This window comes from Stenella coeruleoalba (genome assembly GCF_951394435.1).
Source record: "Stenella coeruleoalba genome assembly, chromosome: 9".
NCBI classification, from domain to species: domain Eukaryota; kingdom Metazoa; phylum Chordata; class Mammalia; order Artiodactyla; family Delphinidae; genus Stenella; species Stenella coeruleoalba.
The window spans coordinates 40012420-40035246 of record NC_137155.1 but is presented as its reverse complement, the minus strand read 5'-3'; the positions used below and the strand labels follow the sequence as shown (position 1 = coordinate 40035246).

At 40.9% G+C, this 22827-nt stretch overlaps 2 protein-coding genes across 15 annotated transcripts in view; both read left to right on the top strand.

Annotated features, from left to right (window-relative positions):
* The window catches only part of SCIN (scinderin), a 249346-nt gene extending 245895 nt beyond the window's left edge, over positions 1-3451 (top strand). For all 4 annotated transcript variants that reach the window (XM_079931577.1, XM_079931574.1, XM_079931575.1 and 1 more), the window contains one exon: positions 2522-3451. In XM_079931577.1, the coding sequence (XP_079787703.1) occupies positions 2522-2649 (128 nt within the window). In that variant the 3' untranslated portion in view covers positions 2650-3451. The remainder of the gene's footprint in view (positions 1-2521) is intronic.
* Positions 3452-4197: 746 nt separating this feature from the next.
* The window catches only part of ARL4A (ARF like GTPase 4A), a 978493-nt gene continuing 959863 nt past the window's right edge, over positions 4198-22827 (top strand). For all 11 annotated transcript variants that reach the window (XR_013829837.1, XR_013829838.1, XR_013829839.1 and 8 more), the window contains exons 1-2: positions 4198-4301; positions 10105-10199. The gene's annotated coding sequence lies outside the window, so the exon portion shown is untranslated. The remainder of the gene's footprint in view (positions 4302-10104; positions 10200-22827) is intronic.

Here is a 22827-nt window from a genome sequence, read left to right as displayed (position 1 = left end):
TAAACGTTTCTTGTATTTTCTCTCTTCTATTTGCAAGATTTTGGATCATCTTTACTATCATTATTCTGAATTCTTTTTCAGGTAGACTGCCTATTTCCTCTTCATTTGTTAGGTGATGGGTTTTTGCCTTGCTGCTTCATCTGCTGTGTGTCTTTCTGTCTTCTCATTTTGCTTAACTTACTATGTTTGGGGTCTCCTTTTCGCAGGCTGCAGGTTCGTAGTTCCCGTTGTTTTTGGTGTCTGTCCCCAGTGACTAAGTTGGTTCAGTGGGTTGTGTAGGCTTCCTGGTGGAGGGGACTAGTGCCTGTGTTCTGGTGTGTGAGGCTGGATCTTGTCTTTCTGGTGGGCAGGTCCACGTCTGGTGGTGTGTTTTGGGGTGTTTGTGGCCTTATTATGATTTTAGGCAGCCTCTCTGCTAATGGATGGGGCTGTGTTCCTGTCTTGCTAATTGTTTGGCATAGGGTGTCCAGCAGTGTAGCTTCCTGGTTGTTGAGTGAAGCTGGGTCTTGGCGTTGAGATGGAGATCTCTGGGAGATTTTTGCAATTTGATATTACGTGTAGCTGGGAGGTCTCTTGTGGACCAGTGTCCTGCACTTGGTTCTCCCACCTCAGAGGCACAGCCCTGATGCCTGGCTGGAGCACCAAGAGCCTTTCATCCACATGGCTCAGAATAAAAGGGAGAAAAAATGGATAGAAAGAAAGAAAGGAAGGAAAGAAGAAAGGAAGAAAGAAAGAAGGAAGATAAAATAAAATAAAATAGGTATTAAAATAAAATATAATTACTAAGAAAAAAATTTTTAAAAGTTAAAAAAAAATTTAAAAAACGGACGTACAGAACCCTAGGACAAATGGTAAAAGCAAAGCTATACAGACAAAATCACACACAGAAGCACACACATACACACTCACAAAAGGAGAAAAAGGGAAAAAATATATATATATATATATAACTTTGCTCCCAAAATCTACCTCCTCAATCTGAGATGACTCGTTGCCTATTCACGTATTCCATAGATGCAGGTCCATGAAGTTGATTGTGGAGATTTAATCAGCTCCTCCTCAGGCTTCTGGGAGAGAGTACCCTTTCTCTTCTTTGTTCACACAGCTCCCGGGGTTCAGCTTTGGATTTGGACCCGCCTCTGCGTGTAGGTCGCCTGAGTGCGTCTGTTCTTCGCTCAGACAGGACAGGGTTAAAGGAGCAGCTGCTTCGTGGGCTCTGCTCCCTTGGGGCGGGGAGGGGGGGGCCGGTAGGGGTACAGAATGTGGGGCAAGCCTGCGGCGGTAGAGGCCAACATGACGTTGCACCAGCCTGAGGCGCGCCGTGTGTTCTCCCGGGGAAGTTGTCCCCGGATCACGGGACCCTGGTGTGGCGGGCTGCACAGGCTCCCGGGAGGGGAGGTGTGGAGAGTGACCTGTGCTCGCACACAGGCTTCTTGGTGGCGGCAGCAGCAGCCGCCTTAGCGTCTCATGCCCGTCTCTGGGGTCCGCGCTGATAGCCGCGGCTCGCGCCCGTCTCTGGAGCTCCTTTAAGCAGCGCTCTTAATCCCTTCTCCTCGCGCACCAGGAAGCAGAGGCAAGAAAAAGTCTCTTGCCTCTTCGGCAGCTCCAGACCTTTTCTCGGACTCCTTCCCGGCTAGCTGTGGCTCACTAGCCCCCTTCAGGCTGTGTTCACACAGACAGCCCCAGTCCTCTCCCTGGGATCCGACCTCCGAAGCCCCAGCCTCAGCTCCCAGCCCCCGCCCGCCCCGGCGGGCGAGCAGACAAGCCTCTCGGGCTGGTGAGTGCCGGTTGGCACCGATCCTCTGTGCGGGAATCTCTCCGTTTTGCCCTCCGCGCCCCTGTTGCTGTGCTCTCCTCCGTGGCTGCGAAGCTTTCCCCCTCCGCCACCCGCAGTCTCCGCCCGCGAAGGGGCTTCCTAGTGAGTGGAAACTTTTCCTCTTTCACAGCTCCCTCCCACTGGTGCGGGTCCCGTCCCTATTCTTCTGTCTCTGTTTTTTCTTTTTTCTTTTGCCCTACCCAGGTACGTGGTGGGTTTCTTGCCTTCTGGGAGGTCTGAGGTCTTCTGCCAGTGTTCAGCAGGTGTTCTGTAGGAGTTGTTCCACACGTAGATGTATTTCTGATGTATTTGTGGAGAGGAAGTTGATCTCCGCATCTTACTCTTCCACCATCTTGAAGCTCCGACAACTTAGATTTTTATAAATTCCTTTTGAGGAATGCTGTTCTTTCTGGCACAGTTTTTTGTTTGTTTGTTTGTTTTTGTATTATTGCAAAGTAAAGAATAATTATGCTGTAAGAATAATTCCATAAAATTGGGAATATTTTTAGGCAATAATGAGACTCTCATGCACGTTCCACGGCAGATGAGAGAAGACAACAAGGAATTGTTCATATGGAGTAGCATTGGCCACTTTAGGGCAATGAAAATTTGATTTATTACTTTTATTGGCAAGCTTTTCATTCTATAGTTATTTTACTTTAATTGAAACTAACTCACTTTATTTGTCTTTTAAACTCTTTTTAGCCAAAATATACCTTGAGACAGACCCTTCTGGAAGAGACAAGAGGACGCCAATTGTCATCATAAAACAGGGCCATGAGCCATCTACATTCACAGGCTGGTTCCTGGGCTGGGATTCCAGCAGGTGGTAAACTGAGTTTTGTAGGAAAAAGCAAACAAACAAGTAAGCGTTATGGGGCAGCTGTCCCATTGCTGTTTGGTGGGGAGAAAGGGGGAGCTTGTTTGTTTGTTTGACTTTAGAAAATTAACCTCAGCCATGTGGCTGTTTTTTAATGCTTAGTACTGGTTTGAAATTTCTTTTAAACTGGAATTTTCTTATGTTAGTATTTTTAAATAACTTAAAGTAAACTTTTGTTACGGACCAGTATTAGCTCTGCTGGATCCTGGCTTATATCTTTTATATGACCTTTTAAAGGAGAAAAGCTATGCTCAGTCTAGGGGAGTTTGTCAGGAAATTTTACAATTCAGGAGTGATTAGCCAAACTTGTACTTTAATATATCAGAGAAGAAAGTTATAAATGCCTTTGAGGTTATTCTCCTTTCTGTGTGTTATGTTCAAAAGAATCACATGCTTGCAGTAAGGTTTCCATTAAAAATAGGTTTAAAAGTTTGCTGTTTTCCTTCTTTAGCCAATGTGACTTTGATACCATTAACTCTTAAGTGTCATTTTCTTTTTTTTAAAAAAGTTTTTGGCCACACCCCACGGCATGTGGGATCTTAGTTCCCCAACCAGGGATTGAACCCACGCCTCCTGCATTGGAAGGCAGAGTCTTAACCACTGGACCGCCAGGGAAGTCCCAAATGTAATTTTCTAGGAGAAACTTTACCTTTTTGGCCTTTTAAAAAGCCTTTGAGGGGCTTCCCTGGTGGCGCAGTGGTTGAGAGTCTGCCTGCCAATGCAGGGGACACGGGTTCGTGCCCCGGTCCGGGAAGATCCCACATGCCGTGGAGCGGCTGGGCCCGTGAGCCATAGCCACTGAGCCTGCGCGTCTGGATCCTGTGCTCTGCAACAGGAGAGGCCGCAACAGTGAGAGGCCCGCGTACCAAAAAAAAAAAAAAAAAGCGCGTTTGAAAGCACAGCTCTTCATGACAAAATAATTTGTATTCGTATCCACTTTTATATATATCTATATATTTGACAGTAATGTTTAATATCTCAAAAGATATGTACAAAAAGGTTTCACTAATCCTGTCTTTCCTCATTAAAATACATCTTTTTAAAAAGGTTGTTGTGACATTTTATTCAAGTGTGATGTATCAGTTAATTACACAGTTAACCTTAAGGTTACAAATACTTTTATGCATAAATAAATATGAATTTAATTTTTAAAAATTCATTCTCATTACATAGTCAAAATTAAACTTTTCCATGGTTATATAATTTTCAACTTTAAATACCATACTGCAAATGAAAGCGGGGTCCTGTTAAAAACTACACAGAAGCATATTAACAGTTTTAAGAGTTTTTGTGAGCAAAAATCGATTTGGATTGGGCAGTGCCAAAGCGAGCACTCCAAGGGGACTATAATGGAGAAAAGGTGGAAACAAAGCAAGGAAATTACTACTGATTGGCTACAGCTTGAAGTCTAGTTGACTCTGATTGGTTGCCCGTAGGTTTGGATTTCGTAACCGAGAGGCATTTACAGGTTTAGGTTTCGGTTTGCTTACGTCGGCTGCCACGGCGCTGGAGCCGCCTCAGTCTAATGCCTCCTCGCTTAACTAAACAGAAAACAGGCTTTGGGGCCGAAGACGGCGCTCAGGAAAGCAGAAAACGGCTTTGGTGGTAAGCTACGGGGTGGCAGGGTGAGGAGGGGAAGCCATACTTCAATGGGAAGGGGAATCAAACAGAGATGGGATCTGAGGAATTCTCACCCTCTCGCTGGGGAAATGAAGGGCTGTGTGTTTCAGATTTGGTCCTGGCCTGGGTCCTGGCATGAGAACGTGAACCCGCGTCCATTACGGCCTGAAGGTGGATGGTCTTGTGGGGACCTGGGGCTTAGGTGGGTGGTAGGGAAGCAGTGAGAAGCTGTACTTCCGGGGACTGTTCATTCATTTAATAAATATTTATTAGGCATCTGCTTGGTGTCAGGCGCTCTAGGGTCCAACGTGAATGAAACTGACAAAATCCCAAAGGTCATGGAGTTTATATTCCAGGGAAGAGGCTAATAAAAACAAAATCAGTAAGTGATATATTATAAAAATATATTAGAAGATAAGTCCTGTGGAGGGAAAAAGATAAAGAAGGAGGATAGGAAATACTTGGATAAGAGTGAGGTGGGGTACAGATTTCATAGGGTGCTTAGGCAGGAGCAAACCTTGTGATCACACCTGAGCAGAAGGAATGCCAAGTACTAAGGCCTGGAGGTGGAAGCAAGCCCTATATAATGGGGCTGAAGTCTCAAGAAGCAGGGAGATTCCTTGGGGTTCTCTCCTGTCACCACTGGGCTACAAAACATTCATCTTCAGCAGACCTGCTGTTTAAGCCTGAGTTGTGAAAAGGTTGCTTTCCCAAATCCGAAACCCAAGTACTCAGAGGCAGGGATGGTGATGCCCGACGAGACAGGCGTGGCATCAGCACAAGCAGTGTGGGGAGAATGTAGCCATGGGGGGTGTTCACAGAAATTACCAGCAACAACAGCTGCTGTATCAGGGAGGCTCATGACTCCTGTGTTAGTGAACTGAAGGGCTGCTGGTGAAGAGAGGGGATGAAGAGCATTTGTAAAAATTAGCTGGAAAGGGTGAGCTAGGGAGTTGCTGTTTTCATTTCACACCTAAAACTGATGTGGCTGGAAAAAACACAAACACAATACGTGTGAAGTCAGTCTCGGGGAGGGGAACCGATCTCTTCTAAAAAGGCAAATTTGGTGGATTATAGAAGGGCCGTTGTTCTATGGTATTATGTAGTCTTAAAACTCCAGTTATAAAAATAGAACTGCCATATGACCCAGCAATCCCACTGCAGGGCATATACCCTGAGAAAACCATAATTCAAAAAGAGTCATGTACCACAATGTTCATTGCAGCTCTATTTACAATAGCTAGGATATGGAAGCTGCCTACGTGTCCATTGACAGATGAGTGGATAAAGAAGATGTGGCACATATATACAATGGAGTATTACTCAGCCATAAAAAGAAATGAAATTGAGTTATTTGTAGTGAGGTGGATGGAACTAGAGTCTGTCATACAGAGTGAAGTAAGTCAGAAAGAGGTAAACAAATACCATATGCTAACACATACATATGGAATCTAAAAAAAAAAAAATGGTTCTGATGAACCTAGGGGCAGGAGAGGAATAAAGACACAGATGCAGAGAATGGACTTGAGGACACAGGGATGGGGAAGGGTAAGCTGGGACAAAGTGAGAGAGTGGCATTGACATATATTTACTACCAAATGTAAAATAGATAGCTAGTGGGAAGCAGCTGCATAGCACAGGGAGACCACCTAGAGGGGTGGGATAGAGAGGGTGGGAGGGAGACACAAGAGGTAGGGGATATGGGGGTATATGTATATGTATAGCTGATTCACTTTGTTATAAAGCAGAAACTAACACACGATTGTAAAGCGATTATACTCCAATAAAGATGTTAAAAAACAAACCAAAGAAAACCTCCAGTTATATGTAAACCCACATAGAAGTCAGTCTCTTGGATTTGAAAAGCAGTTTTATATAGCCTAATCAATAAGTATAAAAGTTTCATAATTTATTTTCTATTTTTCTTGAATAGAACTATTGCTTGCTAATTTTTAACATGAAACATTAGATAGCTTTCTTGCTTCTGATTTTCCTGAAAGATTTTTGGGATGAAAAACCATAACAAATTTAGCCCTCAGCTACTAGTGCTTTACAGACCTTTCTTTGCTTCAAATAATATAGCACGCTGGTTTTTCTGTGAAATTTGTGACAGGAAAAAAAATTAGTGAATCTAGGAAGACCAAGTGCTAATCAGAAATCAGTATTCTAGTCAGAAGTAGCATATTTCAGGAATTTCAAATAAGGTTAGATTATGGCATTAACTTTGAGCAAAAGAACAGGAAACAAGGAACCTGGGTAAAGTGAACTATTGTTTTGTCGTCTTAGCATTGTTTGTTTGTTTTGCGAGACCATCGGAGAATTGACTTCAAAATAACTTATATTGGACAGATTCCTCACAGAGATTAAACTTTAGTCAAAATAAAAGAATATTAGTATTCATTATATATACAGGATGGGTATGTTGTTGTTCAAAAAAATGTATTTTCAAAACGTTTTTTCTTGCTGTACCTTCAGATTTTTTTCTCCATTATGATTTCTCCCCTTTTAGTTTTAAAGAGCTATGTTAGGTATTTTAAAAGTATGTTACGTATTTTATATATTCTCTAAAATAGTTCTGTCTCTTAAAACCATCCTTATTGTGCTACCTAAAATATTAATGATGAAATATTTTAAAGATTGGATCTACATTTTATTGTATATGCCTGGATAAATTCCATGTGGTTCAAAAATTTGAATGTGAAAATAATAGATGAAAACATGGAATTCCACTATAGTGGGGAAATCATCTCTCAAGAACTGACAGAAGAAGAAAATCAGTAAGGACCCAGAGGTCTCGAACAGCATTCTCAACCAGTTTAACCCAATCGATGTGTACTGAACACTCCACCAATAATGGCAGCATAGCTGTTTTTTTTTTTTTTTTTTTTAGCATAGTGGTTTTTTAAGGGCACTTAAATTATTTGCCAAGAGAGAAAATATTCTGGGCCATAAAACAAATTTCAACAAACGTGAAGTATTGAAATCATACAAACTATGTTCTCTAACTACAATGGAATTAAAGTAGAAATTCATAACAGGCAGATATCTTGCTAATTTGTACATATTTGGATAAGTGGAAAAATCACAAGGGAAATAAGAAAATATTTTTATTTCAATGAAATTGAAATACAGCCTATTAAAATGTGTGGGATACAGCTAACTCAGGGCTTAAAAGAAATTTTATAGCATTAAATGCTAACATTAGATGAATAGAAAGGCCTCAAATCAATGTTGTAAGCTTCCACCTTAAGAAACTAAAAGAAGAGTAAATTAAACCTAAAGAAAGCAGAGAGAAGAAAATTACTAATACAGAAAATGGGGGAAAATATAAATTACTAAAATCAGGAATAAAAGAGGGGTATCACCACAGAACCTATGGACACTGAAGAGAAAATAAGAAACATAATTGTATGCTTATAAATCTGACATTGATGAAATGGGCAAATTCTTTGGGAGACACAAACTACTAAAGTTAACTCAGGAAGAAACAGAACTTAAGTAGCAACACATACACACACATTAAACAAATTGAATTCATAGGTAAACCCCTCTGGCAGAGAAAAGCCTAGGCCTAATTAGGCTTCACTGGTGACTTCTGTCAACATTTGAAAAAGCAATTCAACCAATTCTATACAAACTGTTCCCAATAATAGAAGATGAGGCCAGTATTACCCTGATATCCGAACTAAACAAAGTGATTATAAGAAAGGAATACTCTATGCCAGTATTCCTCAATACATAGAGGTAAAACTTTAAAGTTTATCAAATTGAATCCAAATTCAATGGGTTTTATTCCAGGAATCCATTTTAACATTTAAAAATTAAGAATTCTCCATATTCATAGACTAAAAGGGAAAAAACATATGAACGTCTGAATAGGTACAGAAAAGCATTTGATAAAATTCAGCAACCACTGATAATGAAAACTCTCAGCAGATGAGGTATAAAATGGAAGTTCCTCAATCTTAAAACGGGTATATATGAAAAAATGTACAGCTGACATATTTAAGAGCAGAAGACCAAATTTTTCCCACTAAGATCTGGAACATGATACAGAAGTTTGTTTTCATCTCTTTTGTGTTTTACTGGAGGTCCTAGCCAGGCACAGAAGGCAAGGTTTCTCAGTCTTGGTACTACTGATATTTTGATAATTCTTTGCTCTTTGAGCTGTCCGGGCATTAGAGGATGACTAGGATCATCTCTGGCCTCTGCTTAACAGAAAACCGTAACCCCCATCTCTCCCACCCCTACTTCCAGTGTACCAATCAAAACTGTCTCCAGACATTACAAATGTCCTTGGGGGGAGAGGGAAGCAAAATTCCTCCCAACGGAGAACCACTTCAATGAGGCAAGAGAAAGAACTAAAAGGTTTATAGATTGGAAAGGGAGATGTGAGTACTCTTGGTGAAAGTCACCTGGGTGTTAATAATCTTTAACTGCTCCCAGGTGAATATAATATGCAGCCAGGATAAATACCTACTAGAGTCTTCTGCAAATCAAATACAGCTCGCTCTGGCTCTAGGCCTGGCCTCACTATTCAGGGAGACTTCTTCGATTGTTTTCAGTTATAGGAACAGCCAAAACTGTAACTATTTATCCTTCACAGTATTTGATAACCAGCAAAACATCCCTTTGACTTAAAAACGCTGTTCATGTTCTACTCTTGCCTCAAATCAAATTTGAGGTAGTGAATACTCTTTTAAAGAAAAATCTAAACCCCAGCAGCATAAGATTTACTTTCTGTTTACTCTAAAAATAGGAGTAGCATTAAGGGTGAAAATGATCTACGTGTAAACCTCTTCAAGTACATTAAAACAGTGTTCTGCCTGATTAAAGCAAAAATTAAGAAATTAAAAAATATATGTACCTTCAGAGATGTATACATCCAAACAGCACAGTAGAGGGCACTCCTTGCTCATGTTAATAAACAGGGTGCTGAAGACACTGAAAAATACAGTCATATTTACTTTTATTTTCGATTGGACATGAATAGTGCTAGGCAGGTCAAATGTGGCTGTGGAAGTATTTTATACTCTTCCAATTTGGGGGTTCAGTAGAGTGCCATCATATATTGCTTTTATAATATATTTGCTACCTGCTAGGCTATCCTGTCATGTATATCCTGATATGTATATATGCAGTATATATCTTTCTAAGATAGATACATACCTATATGTATCCATCTGTCTCCTTCTATATATCCTGGTATATAGCCTAGTGCTGGCGATACAACAGAAAGCAGATAGTTAAGGATGCCCTCCCTCAGTGGAGCTACAGCCTAGTGGGTGGAGAAGAGAAGATGCAAACACTAAAATACATATTGCCATATAGCAATAAGTGTTATGAAGGAAAATAGGACAGGAAGAGAAAAATAAGGCCAGGGGTTGTGAGATGAGGGATTCTATTTTAGATAGAGTGAACAGGGAAGGCCTTTCTGAGGTGGTATTTGGACAGAGACCTGAAGGAAGTGAGGGAATGAGTCTGTGATGGTTAACGGTATGTGTCACCTTGACTGGACCAACGGATGCCCAGATATCTGGTTAAATATTACTTCTGGATGTGTCTGTGAAGGTGTTTCCTGGAGAGATTAGTATTTGAATTGGTAGACTGGGTAAAGCAGATGGCCCTCCCCAGTATGGGTGGGCGTCATTCAATCTGCTACGGGCCTGAGTGGAACAAAAAGATGGGGGAAGGTTGAATTGGCTCTCTCTGCCTGACTGCTTGAGCTGAGATATCAGTCTTCTCCTGCCCTTGGGCTGACTTACACCATTAGGTCTCCTGTTCTCAGGCTTTTGGACTCAGACTGGAATTTATACCACTGGCTTTCCTGGGTCTCCAGCTTGCAGATGGCGTATTGTGGGACTTCTCAGCCTTCATAATCACGTGAGTCAACTTCTTATAATAAATCTTATTTTGTGTAGATAGATATAGATAGATACCAAGATCTATATGTCTGTCTGTCTATCTAGCTATCCCTTTGGTTTTGTTCTATGGAGAAGCGTGACTAGTGACTAACACAGAGCCTTGGGCACATCTCTGGGTGGAGACCAGCAGAGCCTTTCTGTGTAGAGGCATAAGAAGCTGCTTGGTTTGCTCAAGGAAATGTGAGGAAGCCAGTGTGGTTGTAGTGATGGAGAGAGATGGAGAAGTGTGGGAGATGAGATCAGAAAGGTAGTAGAAGCATAGATCATACAGAACTTGTGACGTTTTCATTTTCCCTCTGGATGGGATTTACTGGAATGACATGATTTGTCTGACATTTTGAAAGGATTACTCTGGCTGCTGAGTTGAGAACAGACTTAAGGATGACAAGCCTGAAAAGAGAGGCCAGTCAGGAGGCGATGATTCTAATCCAGGACAGAGCTGATGGTGTTGGTGGCAAAGAGGGACTGGATTCCAAAATATTCTAAATATGGAGCCAATGGGAGGATAGTTGATTGGATAGAGGGTGTGAGAAAATGAGAGAAATCAAGTATCAGAGGAGTTGCCATTTACTGAGCTGGGAAACTGTTGATGGAGAAGGTTTGAGTGGGGAAATAGGAGTTGAACATGTTCATTTTTGAGATGCTTATCCTATTGGACAGTTAATCGAAGTTGTTGAGTAGCTATTCTAGTTCAATAGAGAATTCATGGCCAGGGACATATATTTGCTATGAGTCAGTGTATAGATACATTTAAAGACTTAAGAGTAGATGTGATGACCTAGAGTGTGAGTGTCGATAAAGAAGACGTCTAAGAGGATAAATGAGTTCTGGGATGTTCCACCATGTAGAAGTGTGGGAGGTGGGGGAGAGCCAGCAAAGAGGATGAGAAGATCCCAGTGAGGCAAGAAGGAAATGAAGGGAGTCCATGAGAGAATGCTTTCTTGAAGGTGTTAGTTACAAACTAAAGGTATTTTAAGGAAACAACAACCTGTTCTTTCTGATGATTTCCTAATAATATAACCAAATATTCTTGTGAATATTCTAGTGGATGCTTATGGGGTATTTCTCCCCAGATTGTGCATGAACTAAAGCAATGATTTTTCTTTTCTTTTTTTTTTTAATTGGGGTATAGTTGTTTTACAATGTTATATTAGTTTCTACTGTACAGCAAAGTGGAGTTCCCTGTGCTATACAGCAGATTCTCATTAGTTATCTGTTTTAGACATATTAGTGTATGTATGTCAATCCCAATCTCCCGATTCATCCCACCCTCCCCATTTCCCCCCTTGGTGTCTGTACATTTGTTCTATATATACATCTGTGTCTCCATTTCTGCCTTGCAAAGCGGTTCATCTGTACCATTTTTCTAGATTCCACATATATGTGTTAATATACAATATTTATTTTTCTCTTTCTGACTTACTTCACTCTTTTTTTAAATATATATATATATATATTTTTTTTTGTGGTACGCAGGCCTCTCACTGTTGCGGCCTCTCCCATTGCGGAGCACAGGCTCCGGATGCGCAGGCTCAGTGGCCATGGCTCACGGGCCTAGCCGCTCTGCGGCATGTAGGATCTTCCTGGACTGGGGCACGAACCCGTGTCCCCTGCATTAGCAGGTGGACTCTCAACCACTGCGCCACCAGGGAAGCCCTTTAATATATATTTATTTTAAAATTTGTATTTATTTAGTTTTGGCTGCGTTGGGTCTTTGTTGCTGTGCATGGTCCTTCTCCAGTTGTGGCGAGTGGGGGCCACTCTTTGTTGCAGAGCATGGGCTTCTCATTGCAGTGGCCTCTCGTTGCGGAGCACAGCCTCTAGGCACACGGGCCTCAGTAGTTGTGGTGCAGGGACTCAGTAGTTGTGGCTCGTGGGCTCCAGAGCACAGGCTCAGTAGTTGTGGCTTGCAGGCTCAGTAGTTGTGGCATATGTGCTTAGTTGCGCTGAGGCATGTGGGATCTTCCCGGACCAGGGCTCGAACCTGTGTCCCTTGCAATGGCAGGCGTATTCTTAACCATTGCGCCACCAGGAAAGTCCTTACTTCACTCTTAAAGTGGTGATTTTTCAACCAGGGTCGATTTTGCACCCCTGGAGATATTTGGCAATGTCTGATGACATTTATGGTTGTCAAAACTCGGGGACATCTAGTGCTACTGGCATCTAGTGGGTAGAAGCCAGGGATGCTGCTGAACATGGTACAGTGCACAGGAGGGCCCCTCACAACAAAAGCCTATCTAGTCCAAAATGTCAATAGTGCCAAGGCTGAGAATCCCTAACCTAGAATCATTACATTTCAAAATGGAAATCTATTGTTTCTTTAGAGAAGTTTTAAGGGAACAAGCTAAAATGAGATAACACCATACAGTAGGACAGCTGCTTCCTTTTTTTACATGATGTTTCACATGGACCAAATAAGAGCTCTTAATTAACTAAACTTGCTATATTCTTGTCATCATGACATACAGACCATATACCTAAGATCTAGTTATTTAAAAAATATAAAATATATGGATAGGGAATTCCCTGGCGTTCCAATGGTTAGGACTCTGTGCTTTTACTCCCGAGGGCCAGGGTTCGATCCCCGGTTAGGGAACTAAGATCCCCCAAGCCACGCCGGCACAGGCAATAAATAAATAAACAAAACAAAACAGAATAAAATAAAGTGTATGGATATAGGTATAAGTTGATATTAAAAAATTTTTTTAAAACACTACAATTTTGATACTCTATATTTAAAATTGGTATTGTTGAATCATAGTATATTTATTTCCTATTGCTGCTGTAACAAATTATCCCAAATTTATTGGTGTAAAATAGCACAAATATATTGTCTTCTGGTTCTGGAGCTCAGGTTCTAGTGGCCTCCCTCCTGCATTCCTTGGCTTGTGGCTACTTCTTCCGTCTTTAAAACTAGCAGTGTAGCATCTTCAAAGATTTCTCTCTCTTTCCCTATATGACCTCTGCTATGTGACCATCAGTCACATCTCCTTCTGCAGCTCTGACTTTCTTGCCTCCCTCCTTCCCTTATAAGGACGCTTGTAATTATCTTGGACTTGCCTGAATAATCCTGGATAACCTCCCCTTCTCAAGATCCTTCATTTAATCACATTTGTAAAGTCCCTTTGCCTTGTAAGGTAATACATTCACAGGTTCAGGACCGGATGTGGTCGTCTTCGGGGGGTTGTTATTTCACCTACCACACTGGGTAGAAAGGTATACAATGAAACCAGTATTGTAGTCGGTTGGCATAGTGGATAAAAGCTGATAACCTGGGAAGCCGGTAGATTATCCCACTCTCTTCTATCCACTCCACCTTCAGCTTAGACTCCAATTTCTAAAATAGAAAATAAACATAATTGTAGCTGGGGGAAAATCTAGTCAGCATATCATCTCTTTCCTATTCCTTGCAAGGGGCTGTTCTAGTTCCAACCTGACCATCTTATAAACAGACGCAGAGAGAAATTTCCCATACTATGTTCACATAAGGCATTTGCTGTTTTCACAATTACAGTAACACTACTACATATCCTTTTGTGAGACACTTTGGAGACAAGAGAGTGGGTATGATATTTCATTTGCATTAAAACAAAAACAAAAGAGTTTGAACAATTAAACATCTAACTTACTAAGATAATTTTTGAGCTTTTTTTTATTTTTTTGGTAATGGTTGAATTTTATTTTATTTTATTTTTTTATACAGCAGGTTCTTATTAGTTATCCATTTTACACATATTAGTGTATACATGTCAATCCCAATCTCCCAATTCATCCCACGACCACCACTACCCCCACTTTCCCCCCTTGGTGTCCATAAGTTTGTTCTCTACATCTGTGTCTCTGTTTCTGCCTTGCAAACTGGTTCATCTGTACCATTTTTCTAGATTCCATATATATGTGTTAATATATGATATATTTTTTTCTCTTTCTGACTTACTTCACTCTGTATGACAGTCTCTCAGTCCATCCACGTCTCTACAAATGACCCAGTTTCGTTCCCTTTTATGGCTGAGTAATATTCGATTGTATATATGTACCACATCTTTATCCATTCCTCCGTTGATGGACATTTAGGTTGCTTCCATGACATGGCTATTGTAAATCATGCTGCAATGAATATTGTGGTACATGAATCTTTTTGACTTATGGTTTTTTCAGGGTGTATGCCCAGTAGTGGAACTGCTGGGTCGTATGGTAGTTCTATTTTTAGTTTTTTAAGGACCCTGCATACTGTTCTCCATAGTGGCTGCATCAATTTACATTCCTACCAACAGTGTATGAGGGTTCCCTTTTCTCCACACCCTCTCCAGCATTTATTGTTTGTAGATTTTTTGATGATGGCCCCTCTGACTGGTGTGAGATGATATCGCATTGTAGTTTTGATTTGCATTTCTCTAATGATTAATGATGTTGAGCATTCTTTCATGTGTTTTTTGGCAATCTGTGTATCTTCTTTGGAGAAATGTCTATTTAGGTCTTCTGCCCATTTTTGGATTGGGTTGTTTGTTTTTTTGATATTGAGCTGCATGAGCTACTTGTAAATTTTGGAGATTAATCCTTTGTCAGTTGCTTCACTTGCAAATATTTTCTTCCATTCTGAGGGTTGTCTTTTCATTTTGTTTATGGTTTCCTTTGCTTTGCAAAAGGTTTTAAGTTTCATTAGGTCCCATTTGTTTATTTTTGTTTTTATTTCCATTTCTCTAGGAGGTGGGTCAAAAAGGATCTTGCTGTGATTTATGTTATACAGTGTTCTGCCTAAGTTTTCCTCTAAGAGTTTGATAGTGTCTGGCTTACATTTAGGTGTTTAATCCATTTTGAGTTTATTTTGTGTTTGGTGTTAGAGAGTGTTCAAATTTCATACTTTTACATGTAGCTGTCCAGTTTTCCCAGCACCACTTATTGAAGAGGCTGTCTTTTCTCCACTGTATATTCTTGCCTCCTTTATCAAAGATAAGGTGACCATATGTGCATGGGTTTATCTCTGGGCTTTCTATTCTGTTCCATTGATCTATATTCCTGTTTTTGTGCCAGTTCCATACTGTCTTGATAACTGTAGCTTTATAGTATAGTCTGAAGTCAGGAAGCCAGATTCCTCCAGTTCCATTTTTTGTTCTCAAGATTGCTTTGGCTATTTGGAGTCTTTTGTGTTTCCATAAAAATTGTGAAATTTTTCGTTCTAGTTCTGTAAAAAATGCCAGTGGTAGTTTGATAGGGATTGCATTGAATCTGTAGATTGCTTTGGGTAGTAGAGTCATTTTCACAATGTTGATACTTCCAATCCAAGAACATGGTATATCTCTCCATCTATTTCTATCATCTTTAAATTCTTTCATCAATATCTTATAATTTTCTGCATACAGGTCTTTTGTCTCCTTAGGTAGGTTTATTCCTAGATATTTTATCCTTTTTGTTGCAGTGGTAAATGGGAATGTTTCCTTAATTTCACCTTCAGATTTTTCATCATTAGTGTATAGGAATGCCAGAGATTTCTGTGCATTAATTTTGTATCCTGCTACTTTACCAAATTCATTGATTAGCTCTAGTAGTTTTCTGGTAGCATCTTTAGGATTCTCTATGTATAGTATCATGTCATCTGCAAATAGTGACAGCTTTACTTCTTCTTTTCCGATTTGGATTCCTTTTTCTTCTCTGATTGCTGTGGCTAAAACTTCCACAACTATGTTGAATAAGAGTGGTGAGAGTGGGCAACCTTGTCTTGTTCCTGATCTTAGTGGAAATGGTTTCAGTTTTTCACCATTGAGGATGATGTTGGGTGTGGGTTTGTCATATTTGGCTTTATTATGCTGAGGAAAGTTCCCTCTATGCCTACTTTCTGGAGGGTGTTTGTCATAAATGGGTGTTGAATTTTGTCGAAAGCTTTCTCTGCATCAATTGAGATGATCATATGGTTTTTCTCCTTCAATTTGTTAATATGGTGTATCACATTGATTCGTTTGTGTATATTGAAAAATCTTTGCATTCCTGGAATAAACCCCACTTGATCATGGTGTATGATCCTTTTAATGTGCTGTTGGATTCTGTTTGCTAGTATTTTGTTGAGGATTTTTGCATCTATGTTCATCAGTGATATTGGCCTGTAGTTTTCTTTCTTTATGACATCTTTGTCTGGTTTTGGTATCGGACTGATGGTGGCCTCATAGAATGAGTTTGGGAGTGTTTCTCTCTCTGCTGTATTTTGAAAGAGTTTGAGAAGGATAGGTGTTAGTTCTTCTCTAAATGTTTGATAGAATTCGCCTGTGAAGCCGTCTGGTCCTGGGCTTTTGTTTATTGGAAGATTTTTAATCACAGTTTCAATTTCAGTGCTTGTGATTGGTCAGTTCATATTTTCTGTTTCTTCCTGGTTCAGTCTTGGCAGGTTTCACATTTCTAATAATTTGTCCATTTCTTCCAGGTTGTCCATTTTATTGGCATAGAGTTGCTTGTAGTAATCTCTCATGATCCTTTGTATTTCTGCAGTGTCAGTTGTTACTTCTCCTTTTTCATTTCTAATTCTATTGATTTGAGTCTTCTTCCGTTTTTAATTGATGAGTCTGGCTAATGGTTTATCAATTTTGTTTATCTTCTCAAAAAACCAGCTTTTAGTTTTATTGATCTTTGCTATCATTTCCTTCATTTCATTTTCATTTATTTCTGATCTGATCTTTATGATTTCTTTCCTTCTGCTAACTTTGGGGGTTTTTTGTTCTTCTTTCTCTAATTGCTTTAGGTGCAAGTTTGGGTTGTTTATTTGAGATGTTTCCTGTTTCTTCAGGTAGGATTGTATTGCTATAAACTTCCGTCTTAGAACGGCTTTTGCTGCATCCCATAGGTTTTGGGTCGTTGTGTGTCCATTGTCGTTTGTTTCTAGGTATTTTTTGAAATCCTCTTCAATTTCTTCAGTGATCACTTGGTTATTAAGTAGTGTATTGTTTAGCCTCCATGTGTTTGTATTTTTTACAGATCTTTTCCTGTTATTGATATCTAGTCTCATAGCGTTGTGGTTGGAAAAGATACTTGATACAATTTCAAGTTTCTGAAATTTACCAAGGCTTGAATTGTGACCGAAGATATGATCTGTCCTAGAGAATTTTCCATGAGCACTTGAGAAGAATGTGTATTCTGTTGTTTTTGGATGGAATACCCTATAAATATCAATTAAGTCCATCTTGTTTAATGTATCATTTAAAGCTTGTGATTCCTTATTTATTTTCATTTTGGATGATCTGTCCATTGGTGAAAGTGGGGTGTTAAAGTCCCCTACTATGATTGTGTTACTGCTGATTTCCCCTCTTATGGCTGTTAGTATTTGCCTTATGTATTGAGGTGTTCCTCTGTTGGGTGCCTAAATATTTACAATTGTTAGATCTTCTTCTTGGATCGATCCCTTGATCATTATGTAGTGTCCTTCTTTGTCTCTTGTAATAGTCTTTATTTTAAAGTCTATTTTGTCTTATATGAGAATTGCTACTCCAGCTTTCTTTTGGTTTCCATTTGCATGGAATATCATTTTCCATCCCCTCACTTTCAGTCTGTATGTGTCCCTAGGTCTGAAGTGGGTCTTTTGTAGACAGCATATATACGGGTCTTGTTTTTGTATCCATTCAGCCAGTCTGTGTCTTTTGGTTGGAGCCTTTAATCCATTTACATTTAAGGTAGTTATCGCTATGTATGTTCCTATTCCCATTTTCTTAATTGTTTAGGGTTTGTTATTGTAGGTCTTTTCCTTCTTTTGTGTTTCTTACCTTGAGAAGTTCCTTTAGCATTTGTTGTAAAGCTGGTTTAATGGTGCTGAACTCTCTCAGCTTTTGCTTGTCTATAAAGGTTTTAATTTCTCCCTCAAATCTGAATGAGCTCCTTGCTGGTTAGAGTAATCTTGGTTGTAGGTTTTTCTCCCTCATCACTTTAAATATGTCCTGCCAGTCCCTTCTGGCTTGCAGAGTTTCTGCTGAAAGATCAGGGGTTAACCTTATGGGTTTTCCCTTGTGTGTTACTTGTTGTTTTTCCCTTGCTGCTTTTAATATTTTTTCTTTGTATTTAATTTTTGATACTTTGATTAATATGTGTCTTGGCGTGTTTCTCCTTGGATTTATTCTGTATGGGACTCTCTGTGCTTCCTGGACTTGATTAACTATTTCCTTTCTCATAGTAGGGAAGTTTTCAACTATAATCTCTTCAAATATTTTCTCAGTCCCTTCCTTTTTCTCTTCTTCTTCTGGGACCCCTATAATTCGAATGTTGGTGCATTTAATGTTGTCCCAGAGGTCTCTGAGACTGTCCTCAGTTCTTTTCATTCTTTATTCTTTATTCTGCTCTGCAGTAGTTATTTCCACTATTTTATCTTCCTGGTCACTTATCTGTTCTTCTGCCTCAGTTATTTTGCTGTTGATCCCTTCTAGAGAATTTTTAGTTTCATTTATTGTGTTGTTCATCATTGTTTATTTGCTCTTTAGTTCTTCTAGGTCCTTGTTAAATGTTTCTTTTATTTTCTCTCTTCTATTTGCAAGATTTTGGATCATCTTTACTGTCATTATTCTGAATTCTTTTTCAGGTAGACTGCCTATTTCCTCTTCATTTGTTAGGTCTGGTGGGTTTTTGCCTTGCTGCTTCATCTGCTGTGTGTCTTTCTGTCTTCTCATTTTGCTTAACTTACTGTGTTTGGAGTCTCCTTTTTGCAGGCTGCAGGTTTGTAGTTCCCTTTGTTTTTGGTGTCTGTCCCCAGCCTAAGGTTGGTTCAGTGGGTTTTGTAGGCTTCCTGGTGGAGGGGACTAGTGCCTGTGTTCTGGTGTGTGAGGCTGGATCTTGTCTTTCTGGTGGGCACGTCCACATCTGGTGGTGTGTTTTGGGGTGTCTGTGGACTTATGTTTTTAGGCTGCCTCTGTGCTAATGGATGGGGCTATGTTCCTGTCTTGCTAGTTGTTTGGCATAGGGTGTCCAGCACTGTAGCTTGCTGGTCATTGAGTGAAGCTGGGTCTTGGCATTAAGATGGAGATCTCTGGGAGATTTTCACCTTTTGGTATTACGTGTAGCTGGGAGGTCTCTTGTGGACCAGTGTCCTGAAGTTGGCTCTCCCACCTCAGAGGCACAGCACTGATGCCTGGCTGGAGCACCAAGAGGCTTACATCCACATGGCTCAGAATAAAAGGGAGAAAAAATAAGAAAGAAAGAAAGAAAGAAAGGAAGGGAGGAAGAAAGGAAGAAAGAAAGAAAGAAAGAAAGGAAGAAAGAAGATAAAAGAAAAAGTAGAGTAAAATAAAATAAAGTTATTAAAATAAAAACAAAAATAATTATTAAGAAAAAAAAATGTTTTAAGTAAAAAAAAAACCAAAGAAACAGACTGACAGACCCCTAGGACAAATGGTGAAAGCAAAGCTATACAGACAAAATCACACACAGAAGCACACACATACACACTCACAAAAAGAGAAAAAGGGGAAAAAATAATATATCTTTGCTCCCAAAGTCCATCTCCTCAATTTAGAATGATTTGTTGCCTATTCAGGTATTCCACAGATGCAGGGTACATCAAACTGACTGTGGAGATTTAATCTGCTGCTCCTGAGGTTGCTGGGAGAGAGTTCCCTTTCTCTTCTTTGTTCGCACAGCTCCTGGGGTTCAGCTTTGGATTTGGCCCCGCCAGTGCGTGTTGTCGCCTGAGGGAGTCTCTTCTTCGCTCAGACAGGACGGGGTTAAAGGAGCAGCTGATTTGGTGGCTCTGGCTCACTTAGGTCGGGGGGCCAGGGACCCTGGCAGTGGCGGACTGCACAGGCTTCCGGGTGGGACGGTGTATATAGTGACCTGTGCTCGCACACAGGCTTCTTGGTGGCGACAGCAGCAGCCTTAGCGTCTCATGCCCGTCTTTGGGGTCTGCGCTGTTAGCCGCGGCTTGCGCCAGTCTCTAGAGCTCCTTTAAGCAGCGATCTTAATCCCGTCTCCCCGCGCACTGCAAAACAAAGAGGCAAGAAAAAGTCTCTTTCCTCTTCGGCAGTTCCACACCTTTTTCCTGGCCTCCCTCCCGGCTACCTGTGGCGCACTAGCCCCCTTCAGGCTGTGTTCACACAGCCAACCCCAGTCCTCTCCCTGGGATCCAACCTCTGAAGCCTGAGCCTCAGCTCCCAGCCCCTGCCCGCCCCAGCGGGTGAGCAGACAAGCCTCTCGGGCTGGTGAGTGCCAGTCGGCACTGATCCTCTGTGCGGGAATCTCTCTTCTTTGTCCTCCGCACCCCTGTTGCTGCGCTCTCCTCTGTGGCTCCGAAGCTCCCCACTCCGCCACCCGCAGTCTCTGCCCACCAAGGGGCTTCTAGTGTGTGGAAACCTTTCCTCCTTCACAGCTCCCTCCCGCTGGTGCAGGTCTCATCCCTATTCTCTTGTCTCTGTTTCTTCTTTTTTCTTTTGCCCTACCAGGTACATGGGGAGTTTCTTGAATTTTGTGAGGTCTGAGGTCTTCTGCCAGCGTTCAGCAGGTGTTTTGTAGGAGCAGTTCCACCTGTAGATGTATTTCTGATGTATCTGTGGGGAGGAAGGTGATCTCTGCATCTTACTCTTCCACCATCTTGAAGCTCTCTCCCTTGTTGCTTTGAAAAATTTTGCTTTGTCTTTCAGTTTTGTCAATTTGATTACTATGTGTCTTGGCCTGTTTCTCCTTATGTTTATCCTGCCTAGGACTCTCTGCACTTCCTGGACTTGGGTGGCTATTTCCTTTCCCATGTTAGGGAAGTTTTTGACTATAATCTCTTCAGATCTTTTTTCGGGTCCTTTCTCTCTCTCTTCTCCTTCTGGGACCCCTATAATTTGAATGTTGTTTCATTTAATGTTGTCTCAGAGGTCTCTTATGCTGTCTTCATTTATTTTCATTCTTTTTTATTTATTCTGCTCTGTGGCAGTAAATTTCACCATTCTGTCTTCCAGGTCACTTATTCATTCTTCTGCCTCAGTTATTCTGCTATTGATTCCTTCTAGTGTATTTGTCACTTCAGTTATTTTATTTTTCATCTCTGTTTATTCTTTAATTCTTGTAGGTGTTTGTTCTTTAACTCTTCTAGGTCCTTGTTAAACATTTCTTGCATCTTCTCGATCTTTGCCTCCATTCTTTTTCTGAGGTCCTGGATCATCTTCACTATCATTATTCTGAATTCTTTTTCTGGAAGGTTGCCTATCTCCACTTCATTTAGTTGTTTTTCTGGGGTTTATCTTGTTCCTTCATCTGGTGCATAGTCCTCTGCCTTTTCATTTTGTCTGTCTTTCTGTGAATGTGGTTATTGTTCCACAGGCTGCAGGATTTTAGTTCTCCTTGCTTCTGCTGTCTGCCCTCTGGTGGATTTGGGTATCTAAAAGGCTTGTGCAAGTTTCCTGATGGGAGGGAGTAGTGGTGGGTAGAGCTGGGCGTTGCTCTGCTAAAGCCAGAGCTCAGTAAAACTTTAATCCACTTGTCTGCTGATGGGTGGGGCTGAGTTCCCTCTCTGTTGTTTGTTTGTCCTGAGGCTACCCAGCACTGGAGCTTACAGGCCCTTTGGTGGGGCTAATGGTGGACTCCAGGAGGGCTCACACCAAGGAGTACTTCCCAGAACTTCTGCTCTCAGTGTCCTTATCCCTCCAGTGAGCCACAGCTGCCCCTCACCTCTACAGGAGACCCTCCAACACCTGCAGGTAGGTCTGGTTCAGTCTCCTATGGGGTCACTGCTCCTTTCCCCAGAGTGGGAGTCTCTGTTTCCCCCATACCTGTCAAAGTCCTGCAATCAAATCCCGCTATCCTTCAAAGTCTGATTCTCTGGGAATTCCTCCTTCTGTTCCCATATCCCCAGGCTGGGAAGCCTGAATGGGCCTCAGAACCTTCACTCCAGTGGCTGGACTTCTGTGGTATAATTGTTCTCCAGTTTGTGAGTCACCCACCCAACGGTTATGGGATTTCATTTTATTGAGATTGCACCCCTCCTACTGTCTCATTGCAGTTTCTCCTTTGTCTTTGGATGTGAGGTATCCTTTTTGGTGAGTTCCAGTGTCTTCCTGTTGATGACTGTTCAGTTGTGATTCTGGAGTTCTTGCAAGAGGGAGTGAGCACACGTCCTACTCTGCCATCTTGAACCAATCCCTGAGCTTTGGTGTTTGAGAGTAGTGTTTTTCTATGCTTAGTCATGGGATATCTGTGAATTTTTTGTATTTGAAGAGCCAGGAAGAACGTTGCTAGAATGACAGTATTCTCAATGGGTCATCAATGAGGTTAGCCAACCGCATTCTAATGGTGCATAATATTCAACCCAGGTGTGAATGAGAAGAATCTTTATTTGAGATTATAACTTCTGAATATAAAAGTGTTTCAAAAAAGGTCATATTTTTGCAAGGTCAAGTATTATTTTACATGCACTTTTATTGAGGACACCGGAGATAAAATCTTTCTTTTTTATTTTTTTAAACAGTAGTTGAATCAGCTGCTCATTTGAGTCTACATTTTATTCTCTCCTTCTGTAATGTGTCAGGCCCCAAGAGGTCATCCGTCAGTTACTCAAAGCAGGAAATCTATATAATGCCTATTTTTGCTGTAGTATCCACATAACCCCCTTCTTTATGTTCCCATGATGATAGTCCTTAAGAGGT